General features: G+C 39.5%; 1 protein-coding gene across 2 annotated transcripts in view; it reads right to left on the bottom strand.

Annotated features, from left to right (window-relative positions):
• Nucleotides 1-20,458, bottom strand: part of DENND1A (DENN domain containing 1A) — a 165,000-nt gene that overhangs the window by 7,924 nt on the left and 136,618 nt on the right. Inside the window, exons 20-21 of one of the 2 annotated variants that reach the window (XM_030460968.1) lie at nt 10,573-10,632; nt 6,688-6,776 (exon numbers count right to left, since the gene is read on the bottom strand). In XM_030460968.1, coding sequence (XP_030316828.1) covers nt 6,688-6,776; nt 10,573-10,632 — 149 coding nt within the window. The remainder of the gene's footprint in view (nt 1-6,687; nt 6,777-10,572; nt 10,633-20,458) is intronic. The other variant, XM_030460967.1, reaches the window with a different exon arrangement.

Below are 20,458 nucleotides of genomic sequence, written 5' to 3'. Positions count from 1 at the left end.
CCTCGCCATTTCAGTTGTATTCTGGTGTATCCAAGTGTGTGTGAGTGGAAATGAGAAAAACAAGAAAACCTCTTTTCAAAGGCATCATAAACCACCTTTATGTGTCTTATGGACCAAACAATGGGCTGAAGAGCACTGAGAGATGTTGCTAGAGAGCACCATCACTTAAAGGGTTCTCTGCTTCCCCTCATCACTGGAACAACAGAAGAGAGATCACTGGGATCATACAAGCAAACACTGTTTCTCACCATCCAAATGAGGTCTCCTCCCAAACATCTTTATTTTGTCATGCACAGATCATTGATAACATCCCAGTTATTGCAGTGAATCAAATCATGCATGTGACTGACACAAAGCAACACCCAGAAGGGATGGCAGACTCATTCTGCTACTGCCAAGGTCCAGAATAGAACTGTAATTTCAGTGTAAGCAGAAGCAGTCTGACCACGTGGAGCAAAGGGCAGGTCCCCATGCCACGGGCAGTGTGCAGCACTACAGATGTGTCACACCACTGTGCTCAGTGCAGACCAGACCAAGATATGCTGAAATCAGAACAGGACCAAAAGTCTGGGCAGAAAAAGTTTGATCTCTTATCTTTGTAGTAGAGATTTACTAACAACCTACCTCTGGTGGCACTTGAATTCATAATCAGCCTTCACTCTTCTAGTTCTTTTGTCTGTCACTAAATAACTATATTATAAAGTTATAAAAATCAGCTCGAAAGATTAGGTCAGAGAAAGAGAAGTTGGACACACAGACAGCTGAAGAGGGCCCGAGCTGCCACTATGAATAAATGTTTATTCACAATCAGGTCAGAGCTAATTAATAAAAAGTCTAAAATAGTGGCAGCAGTGGATGCAGCTGATAGTGTTAAATCATAGTCTGTGGTACTCCAATTAAAGATGTTGCATAGCTGTTCTTTTCCTCTCTCCTGCTGTAATAGGCATCCAGGGGAAGAGAATGTAGTGCCACTAATTCTCCTAATGCAGTACGACTGCATTAGGAAAAATCTGATCTAATGTTTCTTTACCTTCCTTTTTCCCCTTTTTATTTTTACAAAAGTTACTATTACACAAAATTCTCAACTTACATTAACCAAAGGCTCCACCTAAAATAAAACAGAAATCAAAGATACTTTAAAGGTATTTGTTTTCTGAACTTACATACATGTCTTTTTGTCTTAGGAAATCACCTAAAATTATTTCCAGAAATCAAGAGTAATATTGAATTTTCATACATCTTGCTGATAAAACTACACGTTTGGTCACTACATATAAAAGTGTATTGGTGCAGCTGCCCTTAAAGCACTCTCTCTGACCCCTTTTGTTTGCCTTCAAATCACTCTAAATTCAAATGTATTTTGTCTGCATGCATGTACAAACTCTGAAGAAATAATACAGGATCTTGTTGGCCAGATCATCAATTGCACTTCAGTGCAGCTCAGTGCAAAGAAGATTAAATATATAGCAAGTTAATACGCCCTGGTTTTGTTGCCATTGCAAGACTCCTTAAATGAAAGTGGGATCTCATAATTAGAAAAAAGCAAGCACTTAAGTTTCACTGTTGGTGTTCTCTGTGAGAGATTCTGGTCCGAGACAAGGGATGAAGAATCTAAAATCGTTCAAGTTTAAATTTTTTATTAGCTTGAGGCAGTGGAATCCAAAAAAAGTGCCTCTTCCCTCATTAACCCAATTCGGCAACTCTCCTGCAGTCTGCCACCCACCACTTGCTAGAATTCCCTACACAAAGAGCTGTCTGTGAAGAGGCAGGTCACAGCCAGCCCGGCTGCCAGGCAGGCACTGCTGCGGGCTTAGATGGAAAAAAGGATGTGTCCGTCACAGCTACAACCCTCATCATCTCCACATGACTGCACCAGCTCCTGCCTACCTAATCTCTTAGCTGAGTTACCATGCAGATGACTTGCTGATCTCTTTCTAATGTTTAGTTTAACATGTCTTCAGTTAGCACCAGCATATGACAGTACTGACAGCCGTGGCTGTTCCTTTTTAAATATCATGTCAGAAACACAGTGCAATAAAGCTGGGGATGCGCTCCATGGCTCTGCGTACCATTATGAGAGTGTGGGTTTCTTTTTTAATGAGGAAGATCTGCATCTCAGGAGCTTTTTTCATGTGTCAGGATGCATGGACAAATCAGCAGCACATCACACTGGCCAAAAATGAAATGCTGACAAATGTAGATATTTCAAATTTAATTGACACCTAAATGTACTTGAGACAGAAAAAAAAAGTATATACAGAAAATGTGAATACAGGATATGGGAATTACTAAGGAGAACTGTAATAATTTTAAAGCATATTTTTGGTAGGAAAAAATTATATCTGTGTATTGTATTAACTCTGTTGCTTTTTCCTGATGATAGAGATCGTGGTACAAAGGACTTGTAGTCCTCATTGTCCTAGAAAGTGATTCCCAAATTTGAGGGAGGCTTTTTTTTTTTTTTTACTTAATGTGTTTTTAAAAAGAATAGCTATACAGCAGCTCTAGGGAATTAAGGAATTTGTTCCTCTTAGACAGTAAAATGAAGAGAATGAGGGATTTGGATGCATTGGCTTTTTCTTGCCAGTATGAAATAGGAGATTTGGGACTGAGGGGATTACCTAGAAACTACTCAATCTGAACAAAGCACAGACCTATCACTGGAATTCCTTCCTGCATATTCTGAATACTCAGTACACATGAATGTGAGGTAACAAAAAAAATGAAGTATCTATTTGATTTTTAAAGTGTCACTTTGTATACTGTGAATATTCATAGGAGTATTTCCAGAAAAATATTAGCATTAAGGATATTTTAAAGAAAATCATCAAAAACATATCACAGGTCATCAACAAGGTAGGAAAGTCAACAGCTTGTGATCACTAGACCCAGGGAAGGCAGGTAACTAATTGTTTTGCAGGTTTTATAAACTTTTTACAAATTTTCTAGAGTTGGAAATATTAATAATGAATTTAAAGTGGGAACAAGCTGGTGATGCCCTTGCCTGCTCTGAAAGCTCCTGATTCCAGAGTCTACAAAGTCATTTCACATTGTTGCACTCAGTACACTAAGGACCCATTCACCAATTTCCCCTGCAGCTATCACAGCCTTTACGAAGGAAAGCTGCAGACATCCACAGGTTCACTGCAAAGCTGACAGCAGGAGCAGACCCCCAGATGGACATTTTCTGTAAACCACCTTACTGGAAAGGTGGAAGAGCCCGGGAGATGAAGGTCCCCAAAGGGCAGCCCTGCCTGCCTTGTGCTATGGTTCTTGTTTGGCAAGGCAGAGCCAAAGCAGGACTGTTCTCTGTGCTTTTCCTTCCTGGTTGCTGTCCCTTTGCACCACCTGCAATGTAACCTGGCTGCACCTACACCCACTTTGAGGAATCAAAGTGTAAGTGAGCTGTCTGCTACAGCCTGCAGTGCTTTCTTTCTGATTCCCACCATCCTTGCCCATCCATGTACTTTCTGGCTTAGTGTTCTTCCTAAGCTGAGGTCTTTGCTTGCAGTGATGCCATGGAAAACCTTTACCATACACAAATTCTGTGTGGCAGAGCTCTGAGAGCCTGGTTACAATAACTGAACTTTAAGTGCTTTAATAAGCCTGTATCATTTAACACAGCCATCATGCTGACTTCATACTAAATTCAGTGTAATAAGCCACTACTGCACTGCAGCCTATTTTCATTCATCTGATATGAGGGAAAAAACCCATTAGCTTCTCCACTAAGTCCTACCTGACTTCTGGAAAGCCATAATGAAGTGCTGCAGCACTGACATGGGTTTAGCCAGCCCAAGAGCCTTTTGACACGCTGTTAATTGTGAGCCTGACCCTCTGATTTCCTATTTTAATTTCCTCCCACTCTGCATGCCCTGGAAGCCAGCTAGTTGCTACTTATAGAAGACAGATCCTAGAGCACTGGGGAAGCCTATTCTACATTTAATAGGAAATCTTGCTGTGGTGTAAAAGAGAGCTCTCAAAAAAACTGCCTAGCTGTTAGAAATGCAACATCTTATTTCTGTGAACAACTAATTTGTGTTTAAGGAGGCAGGTCCCACATGTCTAGGATAGCCCCAGGTGGTAATTCAGCATTCTTGACTACAAATCCTTCCAGTTACTTCATAACTGAAAAAGTTTTTTTTAAATTTATACATTTAAAATCTAATTACATTTTAAAAATAATCATAAACTTTGAATTATTGATTAAATTGTAAAAAAACCCCAAACCAAACGAAACACTTTCTATCAAAATAGAAAAAAAAAAATTACTGAAAATTTTGGTAGGGGAAACAATAGTCCTTCTACCATCTCTTTAAATGTATCAGTTTAGCAGACACTAGCAATAATCTTGGGTTTTCTTTGGAGCTACTGCTGCTTCCCATCTGTGTTTCAATTTAAGACTTATTAGAAAATGAGCACATATACCCCTAGAGCAATGTTTTTCTTTCATTAAAAAAATTAACTTGTTACTGAAGATGCAAACTCCCTTGTATCATAAGAAATGCATTAATAAATGGAACAACTTAAAGGATGCCTACGCAATGGTTTCCTTCAATGTATCACTATCATTAGTGGAGGTATTATGTTTATGTTTATTTCTGTTTTGATACTGGCAGGAACTGAAAATACAAGTTAGCAGTAAGCCACACTGGAATGTCAAGGAGCTTTTGAATGCAAATATGCATAATGCTTGATATGGAACACACATAATGGTTAAATTGACTCAATTATCCTTCACCTCTATGCAGCAGGTTACCATATTGAATATTAAGAAAAAACTTTCATTAATAAAGTTCCTATAATCTTTGTGCAGGGACAGCTACCACCCTGTAACAGCAGAGGCCCTTTTGCAGGATGTGCAATCTACTCCACAAGAGGGCAACCAAATTCCACTATAAAATAGATAAATAATTAGAATTTAAGTGACCATTCATTTTAGCCAGAAGTCAGAGTATCTGCCCATCCTAGAGAGGCTGGAAAAAAGCTACTTAAGTCTGGGCAGCAGGAGGGGTCCCAACCTCCACTTATTTTTTCCCTCAAATTGTGGTGACAGAGAACTGGTACATGTGTGGGGGAAAGGTGTGTTTAAAAAAACACAACTATTTTTCTTTTTATGGGATTTTAGTACCTTCAGATACAGCAAATATCCTGTAATCTTGGGCATCAGCTGAAGCATTTACCTTTACTGAGAACACAGTAACCACAGCCTGGGACATAAATCCTGTGAAGTGGCCAAGTTACAGCCAGTTACAGTTACTCTGTGTTGCAGGTGGAGATGAATTACAAGGAAATCTCAGTGACAGATTAGATCAGTGCAACCATCTTGCAGCCCCTGAGTCTTTTGCTTGCAGTCTGTGAGCAGTTCCATTTTGACTTCCCATGCTAAGGCTGCACTGCCACAACACTGGACATTTAGAAACTTTTGGAAACACCACTCACTGTTCAAGGACACCATCAAAGACGCTTCACATGTGGAGAATTACATTTTAATCTTGTCAAATGACATGAAAAGTGTACACTGGCACTTGCTGCTGTGCTTACCTCACTGCTCCTCTGTGTGCCAAGCAGCTCTGTCCCTACTCCAGCCACATTTTCACACCTTTTCCTAAAATTAACTGCCCCAGGCAAAAGGCACACTTCTTAATGCTGCCCAAACCTGAACTGAAAGGAGGCCACCTGCTTATTCCCACCCTTCAAAATGCAGCTAATGGCAGACTCCATCTCCAGTCAGAACTCAGGGCTGTTGAATCCTTTGCATACTCTGGATTTAAAATTACTCAGATTTTTCAAAATGTGAATTGATGCAGCCCACACGTGTATCTGTAACACACAGTACTGCCTTTTGGGCTAGGTTGGTAGGCTCAATGTATCCATTCTCTTTTTAGGTTTTTACTCATGGCCTTTTGTTTAACACAACTCTGGCAAGGCATTAAGAATATCTGCAACAATACACAGTGGTGTCTTTGCAAGAATCACTCCAATGTGTGACATTCATGAAGCCACCTGAAAAAATCTCTCCAAGGTAACATATTCTGTTTATATGAACAAGAGAAAAGTTGGAAACCAACAAATTTCATTCACTAGCAGTAAGCTACAGCAGTACAACTTACATGCAATGCTACCCCCGTTTACTTCATAGTCAAACCTGAAAAGATGGTAAATTTGCTTGTACTATGCAAGAGCTTTAAGCTCTTCAACTCTTCACTATAGAGCTTATTACAGACCTTCTGTTAACAGGACTCTAACAAGCATGAGACACAATCCTTATGGCCACCACTATAAACCAAACAATTCTGTATCTTCCAGGTAAAGCCTGGCAAGAACAGTGGATTTTCAGGGATGTGGCTAGAAGTTTCATTTGAAGTATAGTTCAAAACTATAAAGAAAAGAACAAAACTCCAAAACGTGAAAACTTCCACTGAACAGGCTGAACATCTAATTTGGTAATTCAGAGCAGATTACATCTAGTTTGATAATTCAGAATATTTTCCAGTAAAGTGAACTTTGGTTTCTTGATTTTTCAAACTTCCTCTAAAATGTTCCAAAAATTAAAATCTGAGTTTTCTGTTAGCTAAAAAATTACCTAGATCTGTAGTGTTTTTGATTTCTCCTTTGGATAGATCCAGTCCTGAATGCATTATTTGCTGGTGCAATTAGAGAGAAGCAGAGTAGCAAAGTACTTACTGTTCTGGACTAGAAACTGAAGTCCTTCGTCCTTCCACAGCAATATTGCTCCTGGGTCTCTTAACAACATGAGGTCTTGGAGGGCGAACCTATCACATACACACACACAGAAATATTTCATCAGATACTTCAAGGTGGTGAAACACCAGATAGAAATAACAAAATACCCATAACCACCATTATCTTAAAGGTATCTTCCTTTCAGAATTGCTTTCAAACTTCTTTATTTTTTGCGCCACGGTGTTACAGATGAACGTAGGTATCCAAATGAACAGAGAGTATGAATATAAACTACAGGGCCCCACAGATTCCTTGAGGACAAAAAACCTCACGTTTTTGAATATCAAGTGTAACACACATGCTTGTCACACTCCCTGAGCGGGAGCTCCTGTAACAGTCACAATGCAGAGGGAGCTGGTAAAGGCCAATAACCAAAGTGCTCTTTGGATGACTGATGAATTTGTTTGCAACGACACAATAGATGGAGATTTCCTCCCAACTCACCAAGTTTTCATTGTTTTTTTTTGTATTGGTTTGGTTTTTGGGGGGTGTGTGTTTGTTTGTTCTTTGGTTGTTCTTTTTTGTTTTATTTTGTTTTGGGTTTTTTTGTTGTTGTTTTGTTCTTTTTTGGTTTTGAATTATTAACTGTTGGCGGGTGGGTTGTCTCTGGGTTGGTTTGTTGGGTTTTTTTCCAGGTTCATAAATCTCAAATTTTCTTGCCAGGAAAAAGGCACTGAATTGTGTGCAGTGTTTCTACACTCCACAACAGTATGCAGAAAATAGTAACAGAATTATTGTACTGAATTTTCATTTCAAAGGAAATCGTGTACAGCAGACATGATGAAGAAATCCAGAGACATACTGCCACTGTTTCTTAGGAAAAAGGGCTTATAAAAAGGTCAGATGTTAAGGTCTTGAAGATCAGTCCCCACACAAGGCTGCTCCTCTCTACAATAAAGACGGCTTAAGAATGTGAATTTATGGCAGGAATGGAAGGATTAAGTTTGTGGCAACTTCAACTGAACTTGCAACGTGGTGAAACATGGGGAAAAGAACAACAGAGCTAATTAGAGGAGCTGAGCTGTCAGAGTGCAGCTGAATGGCTCGGTGCCAACAAACAAAAGGAATGGGCTGGCAATCAGCAGGATCGATGAAGAATACTGCTTCATTAGGGCTGATAAAACAGAGAGAGAGCAAGCAAGAGAGAGCCAGTGTGAGCAAGAGAGTGAGTGTGTGCAAGAGAGGGGAGAGAAGCAAAGGGAAGTGGGGGGAGAAAAGCACGAGAAGGAGAAAGAGGAAAAGAGAGGAAGAAAGAATCCTGTTTAATTAAATCTGAGCTGGAAGATGATGCATAAAGCTGGCTTGTCATCATGCTGTGAACACTTGCACCTTTTGGGTGGTACCCTGGGGGAGTGATGGTGATGAGGGAGAGAGATGAGAGTTCTGGGTGGCTGCAGGGGGCCACCCGACCAGGCCAGTGTGGGGTGACACACTAAGCAGGATTTAGACACATTGTTCATGGGGGGCTGCAGGGAAAAAAACAGGAAATCAAGCCAATTCCTTGCTGGATTTTGAGCCTTATGTAGGCAAACAGGCAAGGTCAAATGCCTAATAAATGCCCAAGTATGAAAGAAATCCAATTACCTGAGCATGCAGCCAAAAGAATAAAGGTATTCATCCAGTACAGAAGGGTTAAATGTATTTATTACTGTCCCCATTAACTTTATGCACAATTATTATATATCAACTTTTTCTAATTGAAGTTTCCAAATGGCCACTAGTAATCCAAACCTATTAATTATAAGAAACAATCATCTCTCTTTCTTAATACCACCACAACTCATTTCCAAAACAGCAGAATGTGAAGAACACGTCTGTTCTGTTTCCTTAACCTTTCTTTGGTCTGTGTTTTTTGTTTTTATTATTAGTAATGACTCAGATTGCAAGGTCTGGTGCCCAAAGATTCCTCCTCACAACAGATATACCCTGCAAACAGTATCTCTCAGGAATTTTGCTCCTATGTGGACTTCACTGGAAGAGGGACATGGTCTCCTCATTGGGTGCCTGCTGTAAAAGGTTAGGATAACTTACTTGCTGATACCCACCTCTGCAACACATGCCAAGACTAAGAGAGGGAACAAGCAGTCTGCACAAAGTATTATTTACACACAAAAATGTGTTTCAACTATTAAAAGCCAAATAACAGTTCTGAACAACAACAAATTTATGTATATTTAGTACAAGCGTATTTTTTTGTGATTATAATAATTTACATTTATCTTGAATTTCCTCTTGATGTATGAAACATTTCTGTTCCACTTACTGACACAGCTAGATGAATGCAACAGGAGCTTTTATTATTACATTTCCAACCTTTTATCAATTTCATTGGGAGCAAAGACAGTTGACACAAACACATTACAAGGAGGACTATTAATGCACTACAGCTTGGAGATTAAACAGTCTTAGCAGGCCTTTGATGTAATAAAATTACTTAATCTGAACAATACTGTTCAGCAACTTCTGCAGAGGAATTGCACTGTGTCCTCATATACCTGCCAACCACACACCAAAGGGCTAGGGAGCACTGTGGGAACCCCACCACCCCATGGAAAGTTTGTTCTGAGTGCAATGCCTCTGGGACAGTCTCCCAGGTCAGTTATGTTTACAAGAACACACATAAGCATAGTCAATGCTACCTTTCAAACAGAAAAAAAATAGAAAGATTCAGAGATGGAATTCACAAAAATGACCCTGCTAAGCTAAACACCCAGAGTTAAAGAGAGGAAAAGAAACACACATGCTATTGATGTAACACAGGGACATGCACCAAAGACCAAAAGTTAACACACACCCGAGTGCACTTGTTAACCAGTTGCCTGCTCATCCAAAATGTATTTTTAACAAGTTTTAGCAAGATTAGATTTGAAAACTTGCATCTCTCTCTTATGTCTGTACATGTATGTATAAGGAAGCAAGGACTAAGATGTATTTGCCATTTGGAGGAATTATAGTCATAATAAACACCTTCCAAGGATGTTGCAATAAACACCACCTCTCCTAAACTGCTATAGTTTACCTGTACTGCGGGGGAAAAAAGTAAAAATCACTGGTACAGATCTAGGACAGTTTCCAGTCTTAAAGCCATCTGGAATAGTTAATACCTAACAATTGTCCTACAGTTAGGTTTTGAATGAAAAACTGCTGAGATAAAGTATCCCTGCCTACTACAGTACAGGTATTGCACTAAGAATAATGTCTGTGTTGTTCTTCTTCCTCTGACCAACATGCTGTGCCCACATTTTTTATGCTATGCAATTACACACAGTCCCAGCTTGCATTTTACATTAACATGGACTATATATGTATATCATCCATAATGTGGTACTAATGTTCTCCTGCCCAAATACAGACTTTGTTTTCTTCATGTGTATTCACTCATCTCTTCCACGGGGAAAAAGTAAGTGTCCCAAACTGATTTAAAGCATAACTTGCAGAGAATAAATACTTTCTCTTCAGACATATGCTTCCTTTCATATTTGAGCTTAGTGCAAGTCTTCAAAAGTTCACTGGCTAAAAACTTACATACCAACCTAGCAAGACTTTTTAGGAAATCACTGCAAAAGTAAAAACAAACATTGCAACAGCAGCATCAGTTACCTGCAGAACTGACTGAAAGCTGCAGAAGTCGCCAAAGAAAAGCAGAATAAATGCAGGTCCCAGGGCTGTGCCGCAGCAGAGAAGAAGGGAGTTTAGGAGCATAATTCACACATTGTTTTTTTGCAAGTTTTACAATCCAAACTACCAAGGTTTAGTAATGCTACTAACAGCATAGTTCAGGCAGTGTTAAGCTGTGGCAGTGAAACAAAGCTACCAGCTACTCACGGGCCTAGATGACCGCTGTATCTTTGGAGGCGGTGGCCGAGGTGGACGGAGTCTTTGCTGCTGTATCAAAGTGGAGACTAAATTAAACAGTCACCTACAGCAAAATACCTCTGGTTTTGTGGCAAAAGCAGTATGAGTGGATGACAACACGTGATTTACCTGAGTTTCGTACGCATCTCCCCAAATGAAATTTTTTTTTTTTTCCCCCCTCCCAAAAGAGTGACAAACCTCATGCTCTGCCTGCCTGCCGACATAGAATCAAAGGTAGCACCATGAGCACTCCAGGCCAGGTCATCCAAAATTTATTGAGACAACAGAGACACTCAAGGTTGACTCTTGGACCTCCAGGTCCAAGTGTTCTAGACACCATTAATGTAAACAGAGAGAACCCCACAAAGCAGGATGCTTAAAAAAGCTTTCACTAAAGTATCAAGAGCGATTTTAGCACTTGTGCAAACTTACGGTGGAGGCCTTAAAAGCAGCAAAGTCATTTAAGAGCATGGGAAAAAACTCAATACAAGTGAACTTGTCATACACTTAAAGATGATCACATGTTGAGATACTGTACAGGTTTAAATGCATTGCCTAGAGCAAAGTGTGTACTGTAATTGTAAATAAAACTTAAAGCTTCATCACCAACTGCTCTAACAAAGACAGAGCCGTGCATTACAATGCCTATTTTTGTCTCTCTCTCTCTTTTTTTTTTTTTTTTTTTTTTTTTAAGATTAGCAGTTGCCTAACTCGTTGCTTTGTAGCAGCACTGGAGATATTCCAGTTCCAGAGCCAGCAGCATGCCTCTCCTCACACAGATGGCATCTTAAGGTATAGCCTGTTAGACAAGTAACCCAATTAATGAGATTTTAAATAAAACCATCCGAAAGAACAACTTTGATATTGAGAACAAGATGAAAGTCCATGCCCGTTCTGTGGCAGCTTGTGCACATCTGCTTCCAGAGAGAAGATTCCTCAGTCAGGAGAACACAGGAATGTGTCTCAGCACCTGCTTGACCAGATGACTGCAACTGCACCACTGCTCCCAGCCCACAACACCTTCCAGAGACAAAATCCCATCAGCTGTGTAGAGGAGCAGGAACTGGCAGTGGGAGTCTGCTTCTTCAGACAGAAAAAGAAAGCTTGAGCAGATTACTGCATTTCTCTGCAAAAAATATTCCAGATTTGTCTCTCAGCAGTTCTTAAACTTGTTGCTAGCACAGCCTGTATTCTGGATTGACAGACATTCTCTCCCAGCTATCATCACACTGTGTAATAGTAAACTCCAGCCCACCCTTTTCACACCATTTTAATTCTCTTCTTACATCTCTTCAGAATTTTCTTTCAAATTTCCCATTAACTTATACTTTCGCATTGGTTCATTTCTCCTTGTGTTGTGAATGAAGGAGTACCTGACAGCACACACGTACTTGGCTCAGCGTCTTGGGGTAGAAAACAAAAAAGACACTCTGGATAAAGAGCTGAGGCCAGAATTATTCCCTCTGACAGCTCCCCTCTGTATTTTCCAAGAAAGCAAGTATGAAAACAAAGAGAACAAAGAGAAATGACAGGGTGGCAAGCTGAGGTGGCTGCCATTAGCCCTGCTGAACTGTTTCCCTTCCGTACCTATTACACAATTCAGTCACAGAAGCTGAGTTACACCTCTCTGTATCTTCCTATTGCTCCTGCTCAGACTGAGAGCACAATCTTAAAATATTATTTAATTCTGTTATGTAGCATAATCACTTTCTGTTATGGAACAGCTGAGAAAAAACAAATTTTGCACTTTTCTAGTAACTTAAGACTCTCACTTACCACTTAGAAACTTTAGGTAAAGTATTTGATGAGAAGAACAGGTGCAATCATTATTAATTTATTTTAAAATTTTTATGCCTCCAAACACAAGTCAGAGAGTACACAAACGAGTAAAAGCATTAGCTCTCCACTAACTATGGAAAGGGAAATAGTGTGGTTTAAATCAGTGCTGCAAAGCACCCATGAGAATCAGCAAAGGGCACTGAGGAATAACTGACGTGGAGGCCCACCAAGAGGTAACAGTTATATGCCCTTTACCAGAGCTTCATTTTTAATGCTGATGTTAGTATCTGTCACCAGAATGGGATAAGCAAGTATATTCCAACCATATGAAGGCCATATTTACTGGAAAAGCCACTGATTTGAAGTTAATTTGTTAATGCAGCAAAACACGTTGTTTCTAAAAGGTCAGTAGGGGAAGCTGTGTTGGAATATCAGCTTAATTACCTGTGCTGTAAGGATGAATGGGTACAAAACAGCACAGCCTACACTGCTAAATGCTGCTAAACTGCTACTGCAGGTATGTTCCTAAATGTGTATGCTCTAGGTTTTTTCCTATGAAAGGAACAAATGTCTAAATTAGCACTTTCTTACCAATTGCTGTTTACCACTTTTCAATTGAGATATTTTCTTAATTGTCTCGTTATAAATACTTCTAAAGCAACAAGACCAAAAATTTGCAGAAAGCCAATTTTACAACTGCACATCTGGTGTGGTTTTACTAATTACCAAACAAGTGATTTTAAGCTATGAGATGCTGGAGGGAAAAAGAAAATCTTACATGCACTTTTACACTGTAAAAATACAACTTGAAAATTATAGATCTCACATTTCATCAAGAAGCTATTATACACTGAAGGAACTTTAACCATACAGCTATTTCGGGTTTTTTTACTACTCGAAAAAACATTATGAAAAGATCATTTTTGGTCTGTGATCTAACAGCTCATAAGATTATCTCAAATTAATTGTGGATGTCTGTTGAGATTTATTTTAAAGTGGTATTCAAAACAAAGCCTTTATAAGTAAGCTAGAGATGGTATTTCATGCAGCAACAAATGCAACAAGAAAAAATACATAAAGGAAACACAATTAGATAAAAAAATGGTTTGTCAGTACACACAGAAGAAAGCATTTCTCTTTCTCAATGAGTAGTGAGGGGTGTTTCTAATAATTTTACAAACAAAGCTTTTCTACATCAATATCCTATTTCCCCCAGAAATTCAGGACTTGTGTAAAGTGTTAGCAGGTCTTCATGACAGTCAAGGGAGAGATTTACTTTCCTGAATGTACCCATGCTCAAACACCAAGACACAAAAGGTCTGAAGTGCTGACTTTGGAAGACTAAGTGGGACCTCAACTGAACATTCAGTAACAGCAGAGAAAAAAATCCAAAAAATTGAGAAGTGCTGGTGTTGGAATAACTCTGAAAAAATGTATGGTACTTAGGAAGATTCAGCACAGAAAGCAGATGGAATCTATGAGGAAGCTGTTTTATTAATCCATCCAGATCCCTGCACAGTGCACACACTACTTTTTACATACTCCCATATGTACAGCTCACAAACTGGGATGACAAGAACAGTCTATGCTTTACAGCATATATTTTTAATTTACACTCTGAAATACTTCAACAGAAATCTGCTGGGTCCTGTGATAAAAATAATCTCCATGTTTTAAGGGATGCCTCTTTATTCAAACTGTGTTTGTAGATTGGGAAGGTAGAATGAATCTCACAAAAATGTAGTAATGTCTATAGCTGTGACAAGAATTTATCAAAGGGACAGAAATTGTACAATTAAATACCCTGATTAGTTTAATGAGAAAAACAAGGATTATCTCCTTGTCTTTCTAGCCAGAAATCTTCTGTCACAAATAGACATTATGGAAAGAAAATGATTGGTAGGTGCCTATAAGGTCCTTTTTTCCCTGGTACTGAATCAGGATTTTTATTTCAGGTGTGTGAGTCATATCTGGTGTCAGGGGGTTCATCCCAAAGCCACTGAGGGGAAACTGACTCTTCACTAGAGGGGAAGAAATGGTTTCTCTCAATCTACCTTTGCTTCCTCTCTCTCCCTGCTGTAACAAAATCTGTCCTTCCTAATTATGGGGTAAAAAAAAATCTCTTTTTATCTAGATACAGAGCACTGCTACTTCACCTCATTTGGCAGCGTTGATAATGTCCATCTATTAATCTCATATTGTGCTGACAATCCCAGAAGAGCTAATTTTAAAAAATATTAAATGTTATAATGTATAATATACCACAGTTTCATTTCAATCTAGGGTTTGCATGGTACTAACCAGATGTAGATCTCTCCTAAGCCAAGAAAGAAGGCAGAAGCATGGTATCAGGATCATGTATATCTTGTCAAGTGAAATGGTTCCACCAGGATGAAGCAAACAGGCTTATTGGCTATGTCTTGTCATCTGCTTACTATGGACGAGTGCCAGGGACAGAAAATCCTAAAACCATACGTTACTCTACTGTGGATTATTATTGTTTAAAACTGATGGTATTCTAAAAACACATGGCTTAAATAATGAACCCCTTAGCTGCATAACTGATTGGTGTTTTATTCCTTTTGTCTGCAATTACAGGAAAAAGTAAGAATTCTGAGAATACCTTTTTCTGCGTGTGCAGGAAGTGCAGAGTATACAGAACAGCCAGGGCAGGCCCCAGAGTAGCACATGTCACATGTTCTTGTATGATGTTGATGGGAGGAATTGATGGGGTAATTTGCAATGATTCACAAGCTTAAATGCAAAGATTTTATTTTTTTTTTTTTTTGTCCAAGAATGTATCAGAGAAAAACTTTCTACCTAGAGAACAGCTTTGAAGTAAATTTCTTTGAGATATTCAAAGACTGCTGCAACCCCTTTCACCTTCTCTCCTTGTCCCTTAGGGCAGCCACTGGTGACTTAGTAACATCTTTTGGTTTTTCTTTGATAAAGTATCACCTGCTTTTCCACCTAACCTTTTGCACTAGATTTTTTATGGGCCCTGCATTAGAATCCTGCATTAGTCAAACCCATGCCCCAGAGTCTCAGATGGAACACACAGGTATGTTCATGGTCCCATGGCATGTGTAATGCTCCCAGAACAACACATCCCATGGATTCTACATCACATTATACCTGAAGCACCACAACTTCCATTAGTACAAGCAGATAATAAAATCACAATTGTCTGTAACATTACTGCATGTTGAAAGGACCATATAAGAAAAATTATTGAACTTGTTGAACCATGCCCTTTTTGGACTGCTAGCAAAACCACCAGGAGGTTTTCTTCAGAACTATTCACAGAGACAGAACAGGGAAGGGTTTGAGAGATAATTGCATTGAGATTATGTTCAGATTTCCAAAGAAGTTCTACCAAAATGAAGTATATTTTGCAGTGGCATGTTTTCATTTTTTCTGTTGCTCAACATACATGGATGGAGCGACACGTTGCATAAAATCCCAGACCCCAGGAATGTATTTATCCCTGTGTGTTAAAGCCTATCCATCTACTATCTCAGCAGAGTTTAAAATCACAGCTAATAGGTTAACAACTGTTTTTCTTCTGCTTCAAATGAAGAATATCAGAAAGCTGGGGGAATATTCGGCTTCCCAATTTGTACTGACTGCTCACTGCTACCTGCAATGTCTGTTTGACAGGACTGACATTTTGTACTGCTGTGAGATGGGAAAACGTGTGACATTTTTATTCCTGGTGGCGTACGCCCTTGTAATGATCAGCCCCGGTCGATGTGCTCACTGCAGCAGCCCCGAGCCCTCGGAGAACAAACAGGAACTGAGGGTGCCAGCACTGGGGCTGCCTTATTAAACACCACCAGGATCCTAACGAAGAGCAACTGCTGGAAAATCTCACTGTCAAATCCTCAAGGACATTGTCAACGTGGAACTAACTACATATATTTTTCATTTAAAATACCGGAAAATCCAGCAATGCAATATTAAATGTAAGGAAAAGCTGCACTGCTTTGTGTGGCTTTTCTTTTTTTTTTTAAAACTGGTCACTTTGTCAGCTTTACATGGGGCTTTGAGGGCCTGATACTGGAATTCAAACCAGGGAGATTATGCAACCCTCATGATTTCAAATGTTGGAAAATGGACCCATGCCTTAATATTTTTTAGCAACTATTTCTCTTGAGCAAGCAGAACACTTGTACAGAAGAAAAAAAAAAGAGGAAAAAAGAAAAAAAAGAGGAAGAAGAAAAAAAAAGGAGATGGTCTCATGTAAAGAGTTCTATACACAACAATGACTATCAGCTCCACTCATCTTCTCCATTCACTAAGGAAGCCTGCATCATCAGGGGGACCGTCCTCTACACAGCCTCACAGAAGTACATATGGCTCTTGGATCTGAAGCATGGCACTCTGAAAGTTTTACTTGGTATTAATCAGTCTAGTTCTGAAGGGCAAATCCAAAAAATCCTGACCAAACAAGCAATCACAGTGGGTTAGCAGTTAGAATCATATGTTTCACATACCCTCTCTCCCTTTAATCTTCTAGTTTAATCTGGGGCCCAGAGGTCAATTCAGACAGTTCTGGCCTAACTGCACATATCAGCATAATAAGCAATACGTAAGAAGCTTCTGGATGCTGATCTACATTGATAGACTAAACAAGTCATCCATAAGACTCTTTGAGCTTTTCTCAAGTTGTCAATCTAGGTGATTTGGTTAGCCTTGCATGTGCTGATGTATTTATTTTATATGCATGAATTATTTATAAAGCACAATTCTTCTTCTAGATGCCAGCCATGATGGACCAAGATACTCTCTACAAGGTATTTATGGGTTCCCTCAACATAACAAGACTAACAAGGAAATTCTGCAGACATGTTACAGCTGCAGTTGCTTGTCACAGAGCCCCAGGAGGTCGGCTCAACCACAGTATTTTCTTCATACATCCAACCATTATGGCATCTGACTTGCATGCACCCAGGACAGTAAATTTATTCTGAAAAACCCTGTTTAAGGGTTGAAATGCCAAGACAGTTGGAAAACACTAAAAAACACAGCCTGGAATGTGCTTTTTCATGGATGAACACTTCTGCTGGATGCAGGACTGCAGCCACATAATCTTGCTGCAAAGAACGAATTCCTACATAGCACAAGCTACATAGCTACTACACTGCTGTGGCAGCAGCATAAGACATTGCTGTCTGGTTGCTCATTAGAAAATACTGGCAAGTGAGTGCATGAGAGGCAGTAACCTTTGGGTAGGCTCTGCAGGTGGTGTACATCTTCCTAAAGAGAGCGCCAGGTCTCACTTGTCAAATATTTACACGCATGACAAGAGTGCAAGCCTTTTACTTAGCTAACTCCTATCCCATGGATTGCCATTTCTGAAATCTTGCACACCACAAAGCAGAATTTCCATCAAATGAATTATTTTCTTGGACTTTGACTTTGTTTTTACTCCCCTGACTAAGAACACTGCCTGCTAAGAACCTGATGGGACATTTGAGTAGTCTCAAGCACACATTAGAGGAAGTGTTTGTGGGCCAGTACATTTGCCTTTCTTGCAAGGTGAACAGCAGTGAATTCCTTTCTGAAAAGGGCACTCAAAGAGAAGAGCAAGAATGAGTTAGGGCAGCAAATATGCATTCTGAATCAAAAACAGTTTTAAAGAACTGAGCATTTACTTTTGTTAAATTCACTAAGAATCAAATAGAGAGAGGCAGAAAACTCCTTGTGGCTCAGCAGGATGAACAGGGAGATTATAACACTCAGCACTGGGGATGAGTGGAATGGAAGCTCATTTTCTTGGTGAAGGTACCTCTATTGCCAGAACAGTTCAGAGTGGTAAGAACAGGATGCTGGCTCTGCAACCACAGAACACACTTGCATGAATATTAGAAAATGAACTTCTTTTCCCCTTTCCCCTTTGGTTTCTACCTCCATGCCACACAATGTCTGCTGAGATCCAGGGGAATTTGCTATTGTTCCAATGCACCTGGGTGTGAAGGGAGTCACACTGTCTGGCAAAGGAGCCTTCCTCCCTTCCTTACTTCATCTCATTTACCCTGGAGATAATCCCCCCCTTCTGCTGCCTCAGGCCTCAGCGATCCAGTTTTGCATTTCTGGAATGTAGCTGGCTGGTTTTCTCCTCATCTTCCCCCTGACCTCTTAATGCTGTTTAATCTTCTTGAAGAAGAAACCTGCCTTGCAGCAAATGACCAAACCAGCGAGTAAGTTGGCAATTTCCATCTTATGACCTACACAAGTTTAACATTAGTAAGAATCAGCTGGGAGGAGAATGTGGACACGTTTTCTTTCTAAGTTTATTAACAGCCAGATAAACTGATTTAATGAATTAATATATTTTTCCACTTTTTAAATTGTTATTTAAATTAGCCCTCAGAATAATTACCCTCTCTAGCTTGAATCCAGAACAGAACAGGACTGAATCACTTATGTAAAGACAAACTTGGAAGAGTGTTTTGTATTTTATTAAGCTTTACCTTTTGATATATAAACAGAATTAAATATTCTATTTGCTGGTAAATAAAAATAATCCACACAAACATAAACACAGCTAAGGTGACAAGACATTCTAACAGAAAGAGAGAGCTGCCCAGAGCTGACAGGAGAACTTGCTTCTAATGAAGTGATACTCCTTTCTAAGAAGTTGTCGTTCTGGCAACTTATGATTTGTCGTTTTAACTGTACTTAATCAAATGTGCTAATGACTTTGTAAAAGCTCCAGAGAAAGAATCTTCCTAAGTGTAGATTTGTTTTTAAAGAATCTCACCCCTGCTCCCACAGACTAATAGGAAGACTGGGCACAGGTGATGATGCTGCAGGAACCAGGATGCTCTAACAGAAGCAGTCAGTGCAACGTTCCAGAGGAATGGCATGAGGGCTTGACTGGGAGTGGAGGGGTGGGAAGCAGTGTGGATAGAAGCAGAAGTTTCATTAAGAGAAAGACATGTTAAAACAAGTGTATTTTTAGAAAATAAAGTATTTCCTTTAATTCCCAAGAAAAGGGCTGCAATCCATCAAATGTGAAATGCTCTGACCATGTGATACAACAATCCAAGACTGTGCAGTAGTACTGAGCTGTACAAGCACAGCCCAGACCACACAACTGCTGTAGTTAAAGTGACCTGTCCACGTGTGCACTCATCTAAAAGAAGTCTCAAAAACCTAAAAATCATACAGCATTTGTTCTCCTGGCTGTGGGACCCAGACACTATAGGTGTTTATCATAGCCCTAGCTAGTGTACCCCCTGGTCTAGAAGTTAGGCACTGTATTCTGGAGAGAAAAGGCTTCTAAAATGTCAGATTCAGAGATTTATTTACCTTTCTCCCTTAGCAAAATAATAGTTCTATGATGTATAAAGGTTTTTTGTTTTGTTTATTTTGCTTTAGATAATGCAAAACTACATACAGGAGAACTGAGAAAGCCTGCTGCTCATTAAAAACTCAGTAAGGTATTTTGGAGAGCTGCTTGTGTTACTTGAAACAGCTATACGAGCACCTTCAGAAAAAGATGTCTGCATTTCCCAGACTCTTTGCTTTTTGTCTCCAACATACATATCATGTATAGATTTCAGTTATCCAAATACTGGAATGAGAATTCTGTCTCCAAAAATGTAGAAAGTGAAAACTCCCCAAATACCTTGTCAGCATAGTTCAGTCTTGCATTAAAAAACCCAAAAAAACAACGAAAATACACGGGTTGTTTTTTGGGGATTTTTTTTGGCATAAAGGTAACCTCTACATTGTTGTGTTTGCTTAGGGCATACAGATATATAACTCCTCAAAAACATACTTCTGAAATTAGATAAAATTGAGCTGAAGTACAGCTATAAGAATTAGTGAAAATCACAAAGCAGAAGAGATCTAAGGCTGCTTAACATTATGCTCTGTGCAGCATCCTTATCACTGCAGCTCAGCACCACCACCCGTTCCACTGATGGAAGCCAAAATTTCTGGCAGAAATACACAACCCAAGCACAGCTAATGCAAACTCAGAATCCGAAAAATACTATCCAAGGGTTCTGCAGAAACCACTGTTAGAACAATTCCATAATAAACAACCCTCTCGAACAATGCCTGA

Source organism: Calypte anna, chromosome 17 (genome assembly GCF_003957555.1).
Source record: "Calypte anna isolate BGI_N300 chromosome 17, bCalAnn1_v1.p, whole genome shotgun sequence".
NCBI classification, from domain to species: Eukaryota; Metazoa; Chordata; class Aves; order Apodiformes; family Trochilidae; genus Calypte; species Calypte anna.
The sequence above is the reverse complement of the archived record's forward strand: the minus strand, read 5'-3'. Positions and strand labels throughout refer to the sequence as shown.